Raw genomic sequence first — 20,083 nt, 5'->3', positions numbered from 1 at the left:
ATGTGATTTTCTTTGGGTGAGAACATGGAGACTCACTGTAAAAGAACATCTCTATGAAAAATCTTTGTAAGACAACGACCTCTGGTGCTTTTTCCATGTAATTTTTGTATATTGGCTCGTGATGAGCCAGTAGCTGGAGTTTTCCTTATTCATTCTTCATATACCAAGGCCTTATTGGAATTCTTTCAAAGTGCATCCTTCATTCCTCCCTTGAACAAATAACGGGCTTGATTCAATCCGTATTGCGGAAGTTCTGCGTTACAGCACGATTGAAATGTAAAGGTAATTTCAGATTGAGCCGACATATGCAGTGTGTACTGTGAATGCTGTCTCCGCCCACGCGGGAACACTCTTTACATTTGCGCAATATGGATTGAATAGAGCCCTCAGACTAGACATGACTGGACAGGTGAACGCAAGTGTGCCAGTACCAGATGCTTCTCGTCTGTCCAGTCATTAATAATCTGGGATTTGACCATTCAGATCAGCTCTGAAAAAGATCTGATGTGAAAAGATCTGATGTGATTGGTCAAAAGACCAATTAAATGGCAAAAATAAAATAATAATTGGGCAGCCTTTGAAAGCTCTGTCCAAATGGTCTAATCAGTCGAACAGGACCCAACTGTGTTTTGAGGGCGGGACAAAATGTGAATGGGCTAAATGGGAAGAGATTGCAGTGACAGTTGAGAGTAAAATAAAACAAACACCATCAGGGAGGTATGCGGGCTGTGACCAACGACATCCCTGGTTCGAATCCAACCACTGTCTTTCTTTTCCAACTTAACGGTATAACTAATTAGACCCCCCCCCCCAGATCTTCTCCCTCAATGTGTTTTTAGGAGGCAAGTAGAGAGGACGCGAGGAATCAAGGAAATACAAGTACAATTAAGATTAAGCCAAAATGTTACAACCCCAGCACACTGGATCCATGGTAAAGGGAAAGAAACAAGAGAAATGACATGATAACATTTGATCTTGTTTTATTATTTACATCATTGATGTATTTGCACCTTGCACTTACAGTATTTCACTGAGTAATCGTTACATGTTTTCATAGGCAACGGGATCTACATTATAAGAATAAACAATGTTAAAATGTAACATCTTTATGTATGGGACATTGAAGTTATTTTGATGTTAACAATATTGTTCGTTAATATGTTGAACAAAAAATACCTTCAATGACTAAGGATACTGATATTCTACTTGTCTTTCCTCTTCAGAACATTGATGAAGGCATCCTTGGGGACTTGCACGGTTCCAATATACCGCATCTTCTTTTTACCCTCCGCTTGTTTCTTCAGGAGCTTCATCTTTCTTGTTATATCGCCTCCGTACTAAAAGAGAGAAAAGCCTTGTTTATACCTGGTTGTAACATGCATCCTTTGTCCTGGTCCTGTCCACATTCAGATTGTGCCCACATTTCCAGACCAGGTGTAGTTAATCAAAAGACACATTGTGATCAGGTCTTCCTGCCCACCTCCAGAGGTAATCAGACACACATTGTGTCTGGATATCTTAGAAGTGTAGCTGGATCTGGACAGTGAAACCATTTAACTTACTATTATTCGCCTTCTAAAATCATTGACAGGTGATCGCCATTGACTTATGGCATAAATATGTGTCTTGTAATAAATAAATAGTATTTTGAAAGATTGTCTGTCAAATAATTTTCATAAAAGGGATGGACCAGGAAATCTGGTCACAATGCAAATACAGTGGACGGATAACAGACATATTTTAATACCATGTGTAGACATCTGTAAATATGGGCACAATCAGAATGTAAACAAGATTAGGACAAAGGACCCATGTTAGCACCAGTTAAACAAATGGGGATAAAGAGACTCAAGGATCAGCTAACATACTAAAACACTACAATGTGTAATAATAGTGAAGACATCAAAACTATGAAATAACACATAGTAACCAAAAAAATAGTTAAATTATAGATTTTTAAAAGTAGCCACCCTTTATGATAGCTTGGAATTCTTTCAACCAGCTTCATGGAGGTAGTCACCTGGAATGCTTTTCCAACAGTCTTGAAGGAGTTCCCACATATGCTGAGCACTTGTTGGCTGCTTTTTCTTCACTTTGCGGTCCAACTCATCCCAAACCATCTCAATTGGGTTGAGGTTGGGTGATTGTGGAGGCCGGGTCATCTGATGCATCACTCCATCACTCTCCTTCTTGGTCAAATAGCCCTTACACAGCCTGGAGGTGTGTCAGGTCATTGTCCTGGTGAAAAACAAATGATAGTCCCACTAAGCACAAACCTGATGGGACGGCATATTGCTGCAGAATGCTGTGGTAGCCATGCTGATTAAGTGTGCCTTGAATTCGAAATAAATCACTGACAGTGTCACCAGCAAAGCACACCATCACACCTCCTCCTCGCTTCACGTTGGGAAACACACATGCAGGGATTATCCGTTCAACTACTCTGCGTCTCACAAAGACACAGCGTCTGGAACCATAAATCGCAAATTTGGACTCATTAGACCAAAAGGACAGATTTCCACCGGTCTAATGTCCATTGCTCGTGTTTCTTGGCCCAAGCAAGTCTCTTCTTCTTATTGGTGTCCTTTAGTAGAGGTTCCTGTGCAGCAATTCAACCATGAAGGCCTGATTCACGCAGTCTCCTCTGAACAGCTGATGTTGAGATGTGTTTGTTACTAGAACTCTGTGAGGTGCAAACTGAGGTGTAGTTAATTGCCGATTTCTGAGGCTGGTAACTCTAATGAACTTATCCTCTGCAGCAGAGGTAACTCTGGGTCTTCCTTTCCTGTGAAGGTCCTCATGAGATCCAGTTTCATCATAGATGGTTTTTGCAACAGCACTTGAAGAAACTTTTAAAGTTCTTGAAATGTTCCGTATTGACTGACCTTCATGTCTTAAAGTAATGGACTGTCACTTCTCTCTGCTTATTTGAGCTGTTCTTGCCATAATATGGACTTGGTCTTTTACCAAATAGGGCTAACTTCTGTATATCACCCTTACCGTGTCACAACACAACTGATTGGCTCAAACGCATTAAGAAGGAAAGAAAAGCCACAAATGATCTTTTAACAAGGCACACCTGTTAATTGTAATGCATTCCAGGTGACTACCTCATGAACCTGGTTGAGAGAATGCCAAAAGTTTGCAAAGCTGTCATCAAGGCAAAGGGTCGCTACTTTGAAGAATCTCCAACATAAAATATATTTTGATTTGTTTAACACTTTTTTGGTTACTACATGATTCCATATGTGTTACTTCATAGTTTTGATGCCTTCACTATTATTCTACAATGTAGAAAATAGTACAAATAAAGAAAAATCCTGGAATGAGCAGGTGTGTCCAAATGTTTGACTGGTACTGTATATAAACCCTGAATTGCTGACGGTATGTATTGTCCATTGAGAGGCCTTGAAGACACAGGTCGGCCATATTGGCACTCCCCAGTGGGAGCAGTCCTTCATAGGAATTCTACATTATTTAAATGAAATCTTTCAAGGACAAAATTACATGCATTTAAGTATTTTTGTTGTTGTAGTGGGGACAGTAATATTATTCATCTTAAATTATACTTTGAAGGCAAATGTCTTTTTAAATATATTTTGTAATTTTTTATTTGATGTTTAGCTCACATAAAAGTATGCATTAAGGTGTCTGTAATATAATAAATGCGGTAAAAAAATGAATGTAAACATTAATAAATGCATTTCTATTTTTTACAACGGTGGGGGAGTGCCAAGATTGAGGCACAGTGGCTTCAACACAGCGCCCCCTATCAGTCACCTAGTGTATATCTAAATCATTGGTATAAACCAACATTTTAATTAAAAGAACAAGTTTACTTACACATTTTGCGAGCACATTTTTCTTGTAAGCCTTTATTCTGCAAGAGAGAGAGAGCAGGTGTCATGCAATCTGAAACGCTACCAACTTTCCAAATGACTTGGTCTTATGTGTATTCTTCCATGTTTGGCCACTACACTTACGTCTCCCTGGCGATGACTTTGCTGCCGATGGCTGCTTGTACTGCGATTTCAAACATCTGTCTGGGTATGGCGTCTTGCAGGCGCTCGCACATGGCTTTGCCTGCACTGTATGCCCGATCTCTGTACATAGGAGAACAGAAGTCACCCAAGGGTCACATCATTACGGTACTCAAATATATCATAGTATTAGTAGCCCTTGAAAGACAGATACATTGAGCCAAAAATGTATTTGTATAGTAGATACTGTTTTTTACTCAAGAGTTGAATCACACAGTAATGTCAACAGGAGAGATTCACAAAAGTTTGAGTTAGGATTCAGTCAACATTTGTTTTTCAACTGTAGGGGTCTGAGCCCAAAGATAAGCTGATATAGGTCTAAGCACTAAGTATCAAAGACTTACTTGTGAACAATAGTGGTGAGTTCCTCCACAGGTTTCCCATTCAGCAGAATATCCATCTTGATCACATGTGCAACCTGGTACCCTGCATCCTCATAGTCAAAGCTGATGAACATATTACAACATAAAATGTCTCATGTTCTTCTAATCATTCAGGTTGCCAAATCAATCTGAAAAGTTGGGCCGGAACAATACCAGTATCGCGATACTCGTTCGTATCCTGGCAAGGAAACAAAACACGAAGCGGATTTCATTTCTTTAGGAAAACAGGCATAATGTTGGAAACAAACATCATTATGTTGTCATCCAGAGTCACATGTATTTATTTTCCAAGTTAAAGCACACAATATTTTACATCCAGCAGGTTTTTAAAGGAACAAAGAGTTTGGTCTGCTTTGTGTTTTCGTTTTTGCCATGTAAAAAAATATTGCGATACTGGTATCGTTCCGGCCCTACTGAGAAGGTCCCTATGCAACATAGAATTACCTGGCATATCCTGAAGACATGGATTTGAGGAGGTCATAGAAGTCCACGACAATTTCATTCAGTGGGAAGAGATATTTCATCATCACTCGGTGGTCGTCAATGTACACCATGTTCTTCTGGATGGCTCGGCGATTCTACATGAATGGACCAATTAAAAAAAAATATATATATATATATTTTTGTTTTGCAAAGTGAAAGTAATCAAAACACATTTTCTTAAATGTCTCTGTTACACAGTGATCCTAAAAACAAATAATTAGCAACACCTGAAAGCCAGGCTGGCTTACCAAGCAGATACTCATGATTTTCCCAATGTAGTCATCAGGGGTGATGATGGTCCCCATCACCATGGGCTCCAGGTACTCTTTCACTACAGACCTGTCTGGGAACTGGGCTGGGTTCACTATGGTGATCTCCTCCTTGCCATGCTCCTACAACACAACAGTTAGAACCTTTACCAAACAACGGCTACCATATATATATATATTTTTTTTTTTTCACCTGACAGTGTATGAAACAGGTTATAAACATTCTTTTCACTGTTTGACAATAATAGTTGACGTACAGTAACAGTCAAAAGTTTGGACACATCTACTCATTCAAGGGTTTATCTTTATTTTTTACTATTTTCTACATTGTAGAATAATAGTGAAGACATCAAAACTAATGAAATCACACATATGGAATCACATATGGAATCATGTAGTAACCAAAAAAGTGTTAAATAAATCAAAATAATTTTATATTTGAGATTCTTCAAAGTAGCCACCCTTTGCCTTGATGACAGCTTTGCACACTCTTGGCACTCTCAACCAGCTTCATCAGGTAGTCACCTGGAATGCATTTCAATTAACAGGTGTGCCTTGTTTAAAGTTCATTCCTTCTTAATGCATTTGAGCCAATCAGTTGTGTTGTGACAAGGTAGGGGTGGTATACAGAAGATAACCCTATTTGGTAAAAGACCAAGTCCATATTATGGCAAGAACAGCTCAAATAAGCAAAGAGAAACGAAGGTCAGTCAATCCAGAACATTTTAAGAACTTTGAAAGTTTCTTTATATGCAGTCGCAAAAACCATCAAACGCAGAGTTCAAGTAACAGACATCTCAACATCAACTGTTTTTATTTATTTAACCTTTATATAACTAGGCAAGTCAGTTAAGAACAAATTCATATTTACAATGACGGCCTACCAAAAAGGCCTCCTGCGGGGACGGGGGATAAAAAATATAGGACAAAACACATCACGACAAGAGAGACAACACTACATAAGAGACCTAAGACAACATAGCATGGCAGCAACAGATGACAACACAGCATGGTAGCAGCACAAAACAGGGTACAAACATCACAAAGGCCAAGAAAGTAGAGAAAACAATCTCACGCAAAGCAGCCACAACTGTCAATAAAAGTGTCCATGATTGAGATAAAACTGTCCAGTTTGAGTGTTTGTTGCAGCTCGTTTCAGTCGCTAGCTGCAGCGAACTGAAAAGACGAGCGACCCAGGAATGTGTGTGCTTTGGGGACCTTTAACAGAATGTGACTGGCAGAACAGGTGTTGTATGTGGAGGATGAGAGCTGCAGTAGATATCTCTGATAGGGGGGGGAGTGAGGCCTAAGAGGGTTTTATAAATAAGCATCAACCAGTGGGTCTTGCAACGTGTATACAGAGATGGCCAGTTTACAGAAGAGTACAGAGACTTGCAAAAGTATTCACCCCCCTTGGCATTTTTCCTATTTTGTTGCATTACAACCTGTAATTTAAATGGATTTTTATTGGATTTCATGTAATGTACATACACAAAATAGTTCAAATTGGTGAAGTTTCAAAAAATCAACAACAAAAGAAAAATACGGAAAAGTGGTGCGTGCATTTTATTTCACCCCCTTTGCTATGAAGCCCCTAAATAAGATCTGGTGCAACCAATTACCTTCAGAAGTCACATAATTACTTAACTAAAGTCCACCTGTGTTCAATCTAAGTGTTAAATGATCTGTCACATGATCTCAGTATAACAGACGTTCTGAAAGGCCCCAGAGTCTGCAACACCACTAAGCAAGGGGCACCACCAAGCAAGCGGCACCATGAAAACCAAGGAGCTCTCCAAACAGGTCAGGGACAAAGATGTGGAGAAGTACAGATCAGGGTTGGGTTATAAAAAAAACTCAACCCAACTGAGATGGTTTGGGATGAGTTGGACTGCAGAGTGAAGGAAAAGCAGCCAACAAGTACTCAGACTGTTGGAAAAGCATTCCAGGTGAAGCTGGTTGAGAGAATGACAAGAGTGTGTAAAGCTGTCATCATGGCAAAGGGTGGCTACTTTGAAGAATCTAAAATATATTTTGTTTTTTTTAACACTTTTTTGGCTGTGTTATTTCATAGTTTTGATGTATTCACTATTATGCTACTATGTAGAAAATAGTAAAAAAATTAAATAAATAAAAAACTGGAATGAGTAGGTGTATTTAAACTTTTAACTGGTACTGTACATTTGCAAATATATGTACCCGTGTGCATTTATTTTGCTGTAAAATCATGTCAACTTTTCAATGTAATATATGTACAGTTGAAGTCGGAAGTTTACATACACCTTCGTCAAATACATTTAAACTCAGTTTTTCACAATTCCTGACATTTAATCCTAGTAAAGTTAGGATCACCACTTTATTTTAAGAATGTAAAATGTCAGAATAATTGTAGAGAGAATGATTTATTTCAGCTTTTATTTATTTCATCACATTCCCAGTGGGTCAGAAGTATACATACACTCAATTAGTATTTGCCTTTAAAATGTTTAACTTGGGTCAAATGTTCGGGTAGCCTTCATCAAGCTTCCCACAATAAGCTGGGTGAATTTTGGCCCATTCCTCCTGACAGAGCTGGTCTACCTGAGTCAGGTTTGTAGGCCTCCATGCTCGCACAAGCTTTTTCAGTTCTGCCCACAAATTTTCCATGGGATTGAGGTCAGGGCTCATGATGCCATCTATTTTGTGAAGTGCACCAGTCCCTCCTGCAGCAAAGAACCCCCACAACATGATGCTGCCACCCGTGCTTCACGGTTGGGATGGTGTTCTTCGGCTTGTAAGCCTCCCCCTTTTTCCTCCAAACATAACAATGGTTATTATGGCCAAACAGTTCTATTTTTGTTTCATCAGACCAGAGGACATTTCTACAAAAAGTATGATCTTTGTCCCCATGTGCAGTTGCAAACCGTAATCTGGCTTTTTATTGGCGGTTTTAGAGCAGTGGCTTCTTCCTTGCTGAGCGGCCTTTCAGGTTATGTCAATATAGGACTCGTTTTACTGTGGATATAGATACTTTTGTACCTGTTTCCTCCAGTATCTTCAGAAGGTCCTTTGCTGTTGTTCTGGGATTGATTTGCACTTTTCAAAACCAAAGTACGTTAATCTCTAGGAGACAGAACGTGTCTTCTTCCCGAGCGGTATGACGGCTGCATGGTCCCATGGTCTTTATACTTGCGTACTATTGTTTGTACAGATGAATGTGGTACCTTCAGGTGTTTGGAAATATCTCCCAAGGATGAACCAGACTTGTGGAGGTCTACAATTTTTTTCTGAGGTCTTGGCTGATTTCTTTAGATTTTCCCAGGATGTCAAGCAAAGAGGCACTGAGTTTGAAGGTAGGCCTTGAAATACATCCACAGGTACACTTCCAATTTACTCAAATGATGTCAATTAGCCTATCAGAAGCTTCTAAAGCCATGACATCATTTTTTGGAATTTCCAAGCTGTTCAAAGGCACAGTCAACTTACTGTATGTAAAATTCTGACGGACTGGAATTGTGATACAGTGAATTATAAGTGAAATAATCTGTCTGTAAACTATTGTTGGAAAAATTACTTGTGTCATACACAAAGTAGATGACCTAACAGACTTGCCAAAACTATAGTTCGTTAACAAGAAATTTGTGGAGTGGTTGAAAAACGAGGTTTAATGACTCCAACCTAAGTGTATGTAAACTTCTGACTTCAACTGTACATGTGAGTTGAAGTCCCTAGAGGTGGTGCTGTCTATTACCTTAATGAGCTTGGCGGAGGACAGGATAGCCTTGTAGGGCACGGTGGGGGCTGTCACTATGACAGAGGCGTTGTACTCCTGCTCCAAGCGCTGGTTAAACACCTCCATGTGGAGCAGGCCCAGGAAACCTAGCCTACAAAAGGAAGGAATGAAAAACAAAGGAAAAGAATAACAATGTGAGTGTCAGTGTGAGGGAGAGAACAATTTAGGAGTCAGGGTCACACAGAGGTCATGATCACAGCTGAAAATGGTATCCCTCAAAGCAAATGAAGAACATAAAGCATAGGAGTGCAGTCACAGACCAGGGTGGTTATGACGCATTGACCCAAAGCTATGTATCCTGTCAAGGTCATCCCGTCACCATTTGTACAGCTTTAAGTAGTAGATGATTGTAGTTTAGTTGGTCATGTTATGATCTGACCTCCAGCCTGCTCCCAGTGCCAAACTGCTGTCTCTCTGGACCGTCACACTGGAGTCGTTGAGCGTCAGTTTCTCCAAGGCACTGCGGAGGGCGCTGTAGTCTGACTGGTCCGTAGGGTACATCCCTGGAGAGATGCCAACACGCACACTCAGGATGGAAATCAGTGACACCTGCTACTTTTAATGTTTAGTTATAAACTACTGCCTATTGACACTGTGTAAATGCAACATTATGGGACCAGTTGTATTGGGTTTTCACTTTTATGTCTATCTAGCACATGGCCAGATTGGAATGCTTCTCAGCGTACCGGCAAACACCATGGCCTTGGCTGGCTTGAACCCCGGCAGAGCTTCTACCAGATGTTTCTGATGGTAGAGGGTGTCACCGATCTGGGCCTCCTTCACTTCCTTCATACCTGCTATCACATAGCCCACCTGGCCCGCGTACCTGCACAACACACCACAGCCACAGTGTCGGGAATGAAAAGAAGAGAGTCATTGTTCATTTACAGCCATGTGACCAATATGATATGCCTATATAGCAATATAGTAGTGTACCAAACAAGAAGAACAGATACAATTATTAGCATCTTGTATCTTACTACCACGAGGAAGGGAGAACTGACAGAGTGTGCGTTTAATACAACAGTCACCACCAATGATATGGAATCAGACAAGATGAATATTATGCAGGATAAGACACTCACAATCTATCTGTGGGGTGCTCATCTGGCCTGAGGAGGCCTAGCTCGTTGACCTCGTAGCTTTTCCCCAGGTACGCAGATATGATCCTGTCTCCTTTAGACAAATAGCCTCCGAAAAGAGCGATGTTCGCCACCACCCCTCTGTAGTGATCGAAGTTGGAGTCAAACACCAGGGCTTTGAATGGGTCCTCTTTTTTAAAGGTTGGTCTGAGAACAAAAAATGACTATGTTGAGTGCATCCGAAACGGCACTCTATTCCCTACATAGGGCACTACTTTTGACCAGATCTCTACAGGCCCTGGTCAAAAGTAGAGCACTATAGGGAATAGGGTGCCATTTGGGAGGCAGCCATTGATTCAATGAGGAAGTGCATTACATTTGTTGTTCCAACAGGAAGTAAGGAGTAATAAAACTTACGGCGGTAACCGTTTCACCACCTCTTGAAGGACTTGTTCTACATTGGTGCCCAGTTTGGCAGAAATCTAAAGAGGTGGAATCATCATATTTAGACAGTTGTCTAAACTAAGATATTGGCAATTATCAACATCTCAGTCAATAAACTCACCCTAATACATTCTTCAGTTGGAATATCAAACACCTTCTCAATCTGTTTTTCTACCCTCTCTGGATCAGCATTTTTCAAATCAATCTGAAAAAGAAACAGAACATGATGGTATTTGTCAATCACTTATCTAACATAGATTAATTGGGATATGTACCTTGTTTATGACAGGAATGATGGTCAGCTGAGCTTCGAATGCCAAGTAGAAGTTAGCCACAGTCTGTGCTTGAATCCCCTGATCCACACAAGAACACATCAATGACACTCTACCTTGGATACATTTTCCAGGTAATGTGTCTGTCAAATGCACATTATGGCAAAAATAAAGTTGTTCCTTGCTGAAAAACCTACCTGATTGGCATCAACGATCAACAGTACACCTTGGCACGCTGAGATGGATCTAGACACTTCATAACTGAAGTCAACATGACCCTGAAAACAGAGAAGACTAGGAGTGCTGTAATTAAGACTAATACAAACAAACCCCTTGTGTCACTGACATTATCTAGTCCCATCTACACTGAACAAAAATATAAAACGTAACATATAAAGTGTTGGTCCCATGTTTCATGAGCTGAAATAAAAGATTCCAGAAATGTTTCAATTCGCACAGAAAGCTTATTTCGCTCGAATTGTTTGCACAAATTTGTTTACATCCCTGTTAGTGAGCATTTCTCGTTTGCCAAGATACTCCATCCATCTGACAGGTGTGGCATATCAAAAATCTGACTAAACATGATCATTACACAGGTGCACCTTGTGCTGGGCTACTCTAAAATGTGCAGTTTTGTCACACAACGCCACTGATGTCGCAAGTTTTGAAGGAGTGTGCAATTGACATGCTGACTGCAGGAATATCCACCAGAGCTGTTGCCAGAGAATGTAATGTTAATTACTCTACTATAAGCCGCTTCCAAAGCCATTTTAGAGAATTTGGCAGTATGTCCAACCGGCCTCACAACCACAGACCACGTGTAACCACGTCAGCCCAGGACCTCCACATCTAGCGTCTCCGCCCGTGGAATCGTCAGACCAGCCACCCGGACAGCTGATGAGACTGTGGGTTTGCACAACTGAAGAATTTCTGCACAAACTGTCAGAAACATTTTCAGGAAAGCTCATCATCCTCACCAGGGTCTTGACCTGACTGCAGTTCGGCATCGGTAAAGACTTGTGGGAAAATTCTCACCTTCGATGGCCACTGGCACGCTGGAGAATTGTGCTCTGCACGGATGAATCCCAGTTTCATCTGTACCAGGCAGATGGCAGACAGCGTGTATTGCGTTGCATGGGCGAGCGGTTTGCTGATGTCAATGTTGTGAACAAAATGCCCCATGGTGGCGGTGGGGTTATGGTATGGGCAGGCATAAGCAACGGACAACGAACACAATAAAATTTCATCGATGTCAATTTGAATGCACAGAGATACCGTGATGAGATCCTGAGGCCATTGTCGTGCCATTCATCCGCCGCCATCACCTTATGTTTCAGCATGATAATGCACGGCCCCATGTCGCAAGGATCTGTACACAATTCCTGGAAGCTGAAAATGTCCAAGTTCTTTCATGGCCTTCATACTCACCAGACATGTCACCCATAGAACACGTATGGGATGCTCTGGATCTACGTGTATGACAGCGAATTCCAGTTCCCACCAATATCCAGCAACTTCTCACAGCCATTGAAGGGGAGTGGGACAACATTCCACAGGCCACAATCAACAGCCTGAACAACTCTATGCGAAGAAGATATGTTGCGCTGCATGAGGCAAATAGTGGTCACACCAGATACTGACTAGTTTTCTGATCCACGCCCCTTTTTTTTTTTTTTTTAAAGGTATCTGTGACCAACGGATGCATATCTGTATTCCCAGTCATGTGAAATCCATAGATTAGGGCCTAAAGCATTTATTTCAATGGACTGATTTCCTTGTATGAACTGTAACTCAGTAAAATCGTAGAAATGTTTGCAATGTTAAAAAAATTGTTCAATGTACTTACTGGTGTATCAATGAGGTTGAGCAGGTAGGTCTGTCCCTGGTACTTGTAGAACAAGGAGGCTGTCTGGGCCTTCACAGTTATCCCTCGCTCTCGCTCTACCTGCAGCTTGTCCAACACCTGTTTATTCTTATCTGTCGTGGTTATGGCACCTGTAAAAACCAAGCAATGAGCTGAGACATATCAAACAAGAAACGAAATGCATGAGTACTTGTGTGATCCATGTGTATGAATATGGTAATGGACCAGCATGGAACCCTAGACAAAGATGCAGAGTAGCCCACATTTTGCGAGAATGGAGAGGCCAGAGATAGCCGGAATAGTAATTTGGGCTATGGAACCGAAGTTGGGTATTGGAGAAAGGTCATTAGTGCGTGTTCTGCAAACAATATGGCGGATGAAGGCGCGGCATGAGTGTGGTGAACGGATAGACGTGATTATGGACAGCCAGGAAGAAGGAGAAGAGCCGTGTGTTGAGGAAGAATGGCGCCAAGTACAAACCGTAGTCTGCTGTCTCTGATGGCTCAGAAATTGAACCTGACGAGAGTGAGGATGAATTACCTGCGGTGGCAGGTGTGGTGAAGAATTGAGTCCGAGCCTCGCCCAGATGGTCATGAAAAGAATAATTCTGGCCCAGCGGGAGTGACATTCTTGGAGAAAGTGGATCCCTGCCTTTTGGCTGACACATATGTCGTCACAGGCTAGGTAGATAATAATTTGGGTACTGTTAAATGGATTTCAAAGTGGACCTTTACTCTTTTCTGTGGTGCCTGCCTTTTGGCGCGATGCGGTGGCGAGCATGGTGAAACAGAAGACACGGGCTGTCCTTAAGAGTTTTGAAGAGTCTTTACTTGACAAAGTCATGTTAGGATATGTCAGTTATCCCGTGAGAGCTTGTTTTAGATGCCAAGTTTATAGTCATGTTGCAGCAGTGTGTAGGAGGGAGATTCTGAGATGTGATAAGTGTGCAGGAGAACATGGGACAAAGTAATGCATGGTAACGCTGGAAGAAACTGTGTCAATTGTGGGGGTGCCCATGTTGTTGGGAATCAGAAGTGCCCGTTGCGAGAGAGACAGGTTGAGGTTGCCAGGGTCAGAGTAGAAAAAAAGGTGTCGTATGCTGAGGCAGTGAAGAGAGTAGAACAGGGGTATTCAACTCTTAACCTACGAGATCTGGAGCCTGCTGGTTTTCTGTTCTACCTGATAATTGCACCCACCTGGTGTGCCAGGACTAAATCAGCCCTGATTAGAGTGGAACAATGAAAACAAGTACTGGAACTGGCTTCGAGGTCCAGAGCTTAAGGGGAGTATAGGACGATGGGTCAAGGGTGAGTAGTAGACTAGGCCAATACAAATTTGCGCTTTAGTAAGGTTGGCTTCTTAGAATTCATTGCCATGGTTATCAACTGTACCATAAAAATGGATATTAAATCACCGAAAATGGATGCTGTTGTGGAAACTGCAGGGTAGTACTTGGGTGTACAAGGTTTTACTGCAGAATATCTAGAAGGTGTGTTGAATGAAAGAGTCCTGTCTTCCAGGCTGTTGGCCTGGTGTAGGATCAGTTAGGGTCAAAGTAGTGGACTTAAAAATATATATATATTTGACCTTTTATTTTTATGAAATAGTGGTATATACAGTTGAAGTCGAAAGTTTACATACACCTTAGCCAAATACATTTAAACTCAGTTTTCCACAATTCCTGACATTTAATCCTAGTAAAAATTCCCTGTCTTAGGTCAGTTAGGATCACCACTTTATTTTAAGAATGTGAAATGTCAGAATAATAGTAGAAAGATATTTCTTTCAGCTTTCATTTCTTTCATCAAATTCAGAATGGGTCAGAAGTTTACATACACTCAATTAGTATTTGGTAGCATTGCCTTCAAATTGTTTAACTTGGGTCAAATATTTCAGGTAGCCTTCATCAAGTTTCCCACAATAAGTTGGGTGAATTTTGGCCCATTCCTCCAGAGCTGGTGTAACTGAGTCAGGTTTGTAGGCCTCCTTGCTCGCACACGCTTTCAGTTCTGACCACAAATTTTCTATAGGATTGAGGTCAGGGCTTTGTGATGGCCACTCCAATACCTTGACTTTGTCATCCTTAAGCCATTTTGCCACAACTTTGGAAGTATGCTTGCGATCATTGTCCATTTGGAAGACCCATTTACAACCAATCATTAACTTCCTGACTGATGTCTTGAGATGTTGCTTCAATATAACCACATAATTTCTTCTACATGATGCCATCTGTTTTGTGAAGTGCACCAGACCCTCCTGCAAGATAGCACCCCCACAACATGATGCCGCCACCCACGTGCTTCACGGTTGGGATGGTGTTCTTTGGCTTGCAAGCATCCCCCTTTTTCATCCAAACATAACGATGGTCATTATGGCCAAACAGTTCTATTTGTGTTTCATCAGACCAGAGGACATTTCTACAAAAAGTACGATCTTTGTCCCCATGTGCAGTTGCAAACCGTAGTCTGGCTTTTTTATGCCGGTTTTGGAACAGTGGCTTCTTCCTTGCTGAGTGGACTTTCAGGTTACGTCAATATAGGACTCGTTTTACTGTGGATATAGATACTTTTGTACCTGTTTCCTCTATCTTCACAAGGTCCTTTGCTGTTGTTCTGAGATTGATTTGCACTTTTCGCACCAAAATACGTTCACCTCTAGGAGACAGAACGTGTCTCCTTCCTGAGTGGTATGACGGCTGTGTGGTCCCACGGTGTTTATAGTTGCGTACCATTGTTTGTACAGATGAACGTGGTACCTTCAGGCGTTTGGAAATTCCTCCCAAGGATGAACCAGACTTGTGGAGGTCTACAATTTTTTTCTGAGGTCTTGGCTGATTTCTTTTGATTTTCCCATGATGTCAACGAGGCACTGAGTTTGAAGGTAGGCCTTGAAATACATCCACAGGTACACCTCCAATTGACTAAAATTGTGTCAATTCCAAGCTGTTTAAAAGGCACAGTCCACTGAGTATATAAACTTCTGACCCACTGGAATTGTGATACAGTGAAATAATCTGTCTGTAAACAATTGTTGGAAAAATTACTTAAGTCATGCACAATGTAGATGTCCTAACCGAATTGCCAAAACTATAGTTTGTTGTCAAGAAATTTGTGGAGTGGTTGAAAACGAGTTTTAATGACTTCAACTGTAGGTATAGGGTTAGTTGGTGGTGCCATTTCTTCCCTTCCCTTTTATATCACAAAATATAATGTGATCGATCACACACTCCTGCAGTTGGTGCCAGCTTGCACAAAAAGTTAAACACCATGATACCAATGAAGAAGAATATGGTCATTTAGGTGATAACTACCTGTTAGTTCCAGAAGCCTGTCAGCCAAGGTGCTTTTCCCATGGTCAACGTGAGCAATGATGCTGAAGTTTCTGATCCTCTCCACTGGGAACTTTGACATATCTATGCTCTCCTTCAAGAAATAACAAACTCAAATCAAATATTGTCACATGCGCCGAACACAACATGTGTAGACCTTACCGTGAAATGCTTACTTACAAGCCCTTAACAAACAATGCAGTTTCAAGAAAATATTTACTAAATAAACTAAAGTCAAATGTAAGTCACACAATAAAATAACGAGGCTATATACAGGGGGTAAAGGTTAGTCGAGGTAATTTGCACATGTAGGTAACGTTAGGGGTAAAGTGACTATGCAACCAAGTTAGTGCAGTTAGCTACAATAAAGGCCTTGACTTGTAAGATAATGCATACTGCACGGCACGCTGTCTGCAATGTAGAGTTCATTACTTTGTCAGCCTGTGTACTGATCATCTTGTTGGTGGTGTTGTGTGTGCAGAAAACAGGTGCCCTCTTCATCCATCGGTGTCGAATGACCGTGCAAGCTATGTTACAGTACTGGCTCCTTTGTCTTGTTTGAAAAACTCTGAAGTCCAAAAGATGCCTTAAAAAAGGTGTTACACACCCTTGATGTTTTATTAAAGACAGCTGCATGTTAACGTTCGTTAGTTAATCAATTCGTTAGCTAGCTAAAGCTTCTGTACAGGGCATTGACATTAGTCCTGATAGCTAGCCAATTTAACGCCGCAGACCCTGTTAAATCGTGTCAACATACGCTACATTTCTTTACATTTCAATCGCAATGTATGAATTCTTAGAGGTGTGATGAAAAACCCAAATCAGATACATATAACTGTGTCTAAAGGAGAACTAAACTTAATCAAATAAAAAAACATGCTTCGTCGGGCGCAGCCATGTTGGGTTGTAAGGTTACTAACAATGCATCCTGGGAAATGTAGTTTGGCGCCTTGTGCTCTAAAAAGCCACCTTGGTTCCACATGTTGATTTTCAAAATTGCAAAAATCCGATTTTTTCTTTTATTAGGGGGAAATTACAAAGAAGGGATTCAGGTTGAGTGAGTAGAGTGGGATATTACAGGAATATCATGCAAACTAATAATTTAGGAACAATTTAAATCTGTTGACTATAACAGATGAGCCATCTAAAAATGAACTATAAATACTGTTCCACTCACTAACCAACTGGGCTAGGGCCAGAATAAGAGGTGCCACCATTCCAGGAAGATAGCTTCATCCTGGTTGAAGAGCATGAATACCTTGTAGCAGTTCCTAACCTCGTTGTCTCCACTGACCTGGATAAAGCTCTCTGCCTAAATTGCAGCAGGAATATTTCAAGCGTGGTCATAAAGCCAGATAGGCGACTGACACATCTTGTGAATACTGACAGTGTACCTTTCTTTTGTAGGGCCCACACATTTGACAGTTCCAATTCTCCTTTGAGGTGTGTTTGACACCTAATCAAAGCCTTAGAAGAACGTTAGGAATCAAAATGCAACCCAGAAAAAGTGAGGAGGCTGAAAATATGTTTTGGGGTATTTGTTGTTGTTTCTTATGGTAACCATTACAGTGAACCTTGAGAGGAAATATCTATTATTGAGTTGCAGGGTGATGACAGATGTTCCAATAATGTAATATATTGTGAAGCAGCCTGTACTATGAATGGTGCTGTTTCTAGGCTATTCCATTATTTTCCACAAGGTGTCCCCTTGCACAGATGACAAGAATAGGGGTAGAGGGTGGAAAAATCATTGCCATGGCAACATAAGACAGCAGCCCACTCATACTGAGTAGGTCCCCAGAATAATGTTCAGATAAGAAACCAAATGAAATATCTTGCCTCCGCTTTTCATCTCTGACTTCTGTGTGTGTGTGCCTCTTTCTCACGTTGACGTCGCTATTACAATTCTCCTTCCTTGCCAAGTGTGATACATCAAGGGCAATTGTACTGTTTTTCTAGGTATTCTACCAATATGACAACGCTAAGCTTTTTCATAATCAGTTTGTTTCCAACTCGTTAATTGTAATAATCAATTAGCTCAATAGGTTGCTGATGGATGCAGGTTTTTCAGTGCCAGCACACTCATTAAGATTCTGATTAATTCGGCAAGCAGATAAAACGAGGCTTCAGACTACCTGTCACGTGAATTATTCAACATTTATTGATTCCCTATGCTATGAGGGTACTCATTTTAATTTGTTGACGTACTACCCAATGACTCAGGCACTTTATCTGATTTCATAAATTTGGGATTCAAACAGGTTCCGAGGATCTTTAATGCAGCACCACCGACCAAATAGGACTGGGAGAAAATGTGGGTTGGTGTATTCAATTTAAATAATGAATAACAGTTTAAAGCTATAGATTTTCACCCTTGAGTCCTCATTGTAGACAGTCTCAACTCATTCTTGATGTACCACAGTATTCTATGACTGTACATTTCTAAATCTATTCTCATGCTTTTTTTACAGCTAAAATGTATATATTGAGTGATATAGTTAACTTTATTTAGTTAAAGTTTTTATCTCAATATCAAATAATTTCTGGATAACAATTGAGTACCTTACTGTGATTTGTTTTCAATTAAAATGGTAAAAATAAACAAATCGTTTCTTAGCAAAGAGCAATTCCTCAAGCAAGAATTTAGCTAGGACAGTCTGGGAGTAATGAGGGGAAAACTAAAAACGAGCTGTTATTGGCAGAGAGGTTTGGAACTCTATTATTGGTCTATTAACTGCCCAACGCATCACCGTGGGAAGACTACCTGCCCTCCAGGACACATACAGCACCCAATGTCACAGGAAGGCCAAAAAGATCATCAAGGACAACAACCACACGAGCCACTGCCTGTTCATCCCGTTATCATCCAGAAGGCGAGGTTAGTACAGGTGCATCAACGCTGGGACAGGGAGACTGAAAAACAGCTTCTATCTCAAGGCCATCAGACTGTTAAATAGCCATCACTAGCACCTTAGAGGCTGCGGCCCTATATACATAGACTTGAAATCACTGGCCACTTTAATAATGGAACACTAGTCACTTTAATAATGTTTACATATTTTGCATTACTCATCTCACAAGTATATACTGTATTCTATTCAACTGTATTTTAGTCTTTGAGGCTCCGACATTGCTTGTCCAAATATTTAGATATTCATAATTCCATTCCGTTACTTTAGATTTGTATGTATTGTGTGTATTGTTGTGAAATTGTTAGATATTACTTTTTAGATATTACTGCGCTGTTGGAGCTAGAAACACAAGCAATTTGCTACATCTGCAATAACATCTGCTAAACATGTGTATATGACCAATAACATTTGATTTGATTTATGTCACCAGGCAAGCCAAAACTCCATCCCACCAAAACAGGCTGAAATTTCAGGCAGTCTTTTCTAACAACTCGTACACTAAAAGGGTATTATTTTAATTTTCAAAATTTGACACTGTTATTCTACTGCTTCTACATCTGTATTGCTTGCGCTTTGGGGGTTTAGGCTGGGTTTTTGTTAATGCACTTTGTGACAACTGCTGATGTAAAAAGGGCTTTATAAATATATTTGATTGATTGATCATTGTGTGGAAATATAAGAGTGTGTGTGTGTCACTCATATTTCATCCAGACAGTGTACGTCCTGCATACATGAAAAGCAGTGAACAGCTGTCTATATATTGACTCAGGACTGTACATTGTACTGACTGATGAGTGATAGATTGCATTAATGTAGGCTAGTGCTAGGGTACTAGGTTAGCTCGGGCACTTGAAAGGGGACAAATAAAATTATGCATATTGTCTTGCCACCATATTTACATCCAAATACGCTACAATGTCCACTAAGACTACCTGTGTAGTAATATTCTTTAGTAACAACATTGTATTAGCGGTCTAGGGCACTGCATCGCTACAGAACCGGGTTTGATCCCGGGCTGTGTCGCAGCCGGCCGCGACCGGGAGATCCATGAGGCGGCGCACAATTGGCCCAACATCGTCTGGGTTAGGGGAAGGTTTGGCCGGCCAGCATGTCCTTGTCCTATCGTGCTCTAGTGACTCCTGTGGCAGGCCGGGAGCATGCACGCTGACACGGTCGCCATTTGGACGTTGTTTCCTCCGAAACATTGGTGCGGCTGGCTTCCGTGTTAAGCGAG

The 20,083-nt window shown here is 40.9% G+C and overlaps 1 protein-coding gene across 3 annotated transcripts; it reads right to left on the bottom strand.

Annotated features, from left to right (window-relative positions):
* Positions 1-963: 963 nt before the first annotated feature.
* On the bottom strand, positions 964-16,881 carry guf1 (GTP binding elongation factor GUF1). Of its 3 annotated transcripts, none has more exons than XM_071398976.1 (17): positions 16,370-16,827; positions 15,920-16,031; positions 12,592-12,740; positions 10,943-11,023; positions 10,749-10,826; positions 10,595-10,678; positions 10,447-10,511; positions 10,033-10,236; positions 9,634-9,773; positions 9,327-9,450; positions 8,906-9,038; positions 5,155-5,298; positions 4,868-5,001; positions 4,385-4,486; positions 3,984-4,103; positions 3,844-3,880; positions 964-1,337 (listed from the first exon to the last, which is right to left on the bottom strand). In XM_071398976.1, the coding sequence occupies exons 1-17, from the start codon at positions 16,571-16,573 to the stop codon at positions 1,203-1,205; spliced, it is 2,046 nt and encodes a 681-aa protein (XP_071255077.1). In that variant the 5' UTR covers positions 16,574-16,827; the 3' UTR covers positions 964-1,202. The 3 variants fall into 3 exon arrangements, with proteins under 3 accessions (XP_071255077.1, XP_071255076.1, XP_071255079.1); XM_071398975.1 differs by having other exon boundaries at positions 10,033-10,170; positions 16,370-16,713; XM_071398978.1 differs by lacking the exons at positions 10,749-10,826; positions 10,943-11,023 and having other exon boundaries at positions 16,370-16,881.
* Positions 16,882-20,083: the final 3,202 nt, after the last annotated feature.

The sequence above is a fragment of the Salvelinus alpinus genome, chromosome 4 (genome assembly GCF_045679555.1).
Source record: "Salvelinus alpinus chromosome 4, SLU_Salpinus.1, whole genome shotgun sequence".
Taxonomy (NCBI): Eukaryota; Metazoa; Chordata; class Actinopteri; order Salmoniformes; family Salmonidae; genus Salvelinus; species Salvelinus alpinus.
The sequence above is the reverse complement of the archived record's forward strand: the minus strand, read 5'-3'. Positions and strand labels throughout refer to the sequence as shown.

What these genes read in the sequence shown, in the direction of transcription:
- guf1 (XM_071398976.1), bottom strand. Translation starts at nt 16,573, where the DNA reads ATGCAGCTGTCTTTAATAAAACATCAAGGGTGTGTAACACCTTTTTTA. An exon ending in AAATCATGAGTATCTGCTTG is followed by an intron (nt 5,002 to 5,154) that starts GTAAGCCAGCCT and finishes CCATTCATGTAG; the next exon opens with AATCGCCGAGCCATCCAGAA. An exon ending in AAAATGTGCTCGCAAAATGT is followed by an intron (nt 1,338 to 3,843) that starts GTAAGTAAACTT and finishes TCTCTCTTTTAG; the next exon opens with TACGGAGGCGATATAACAAG.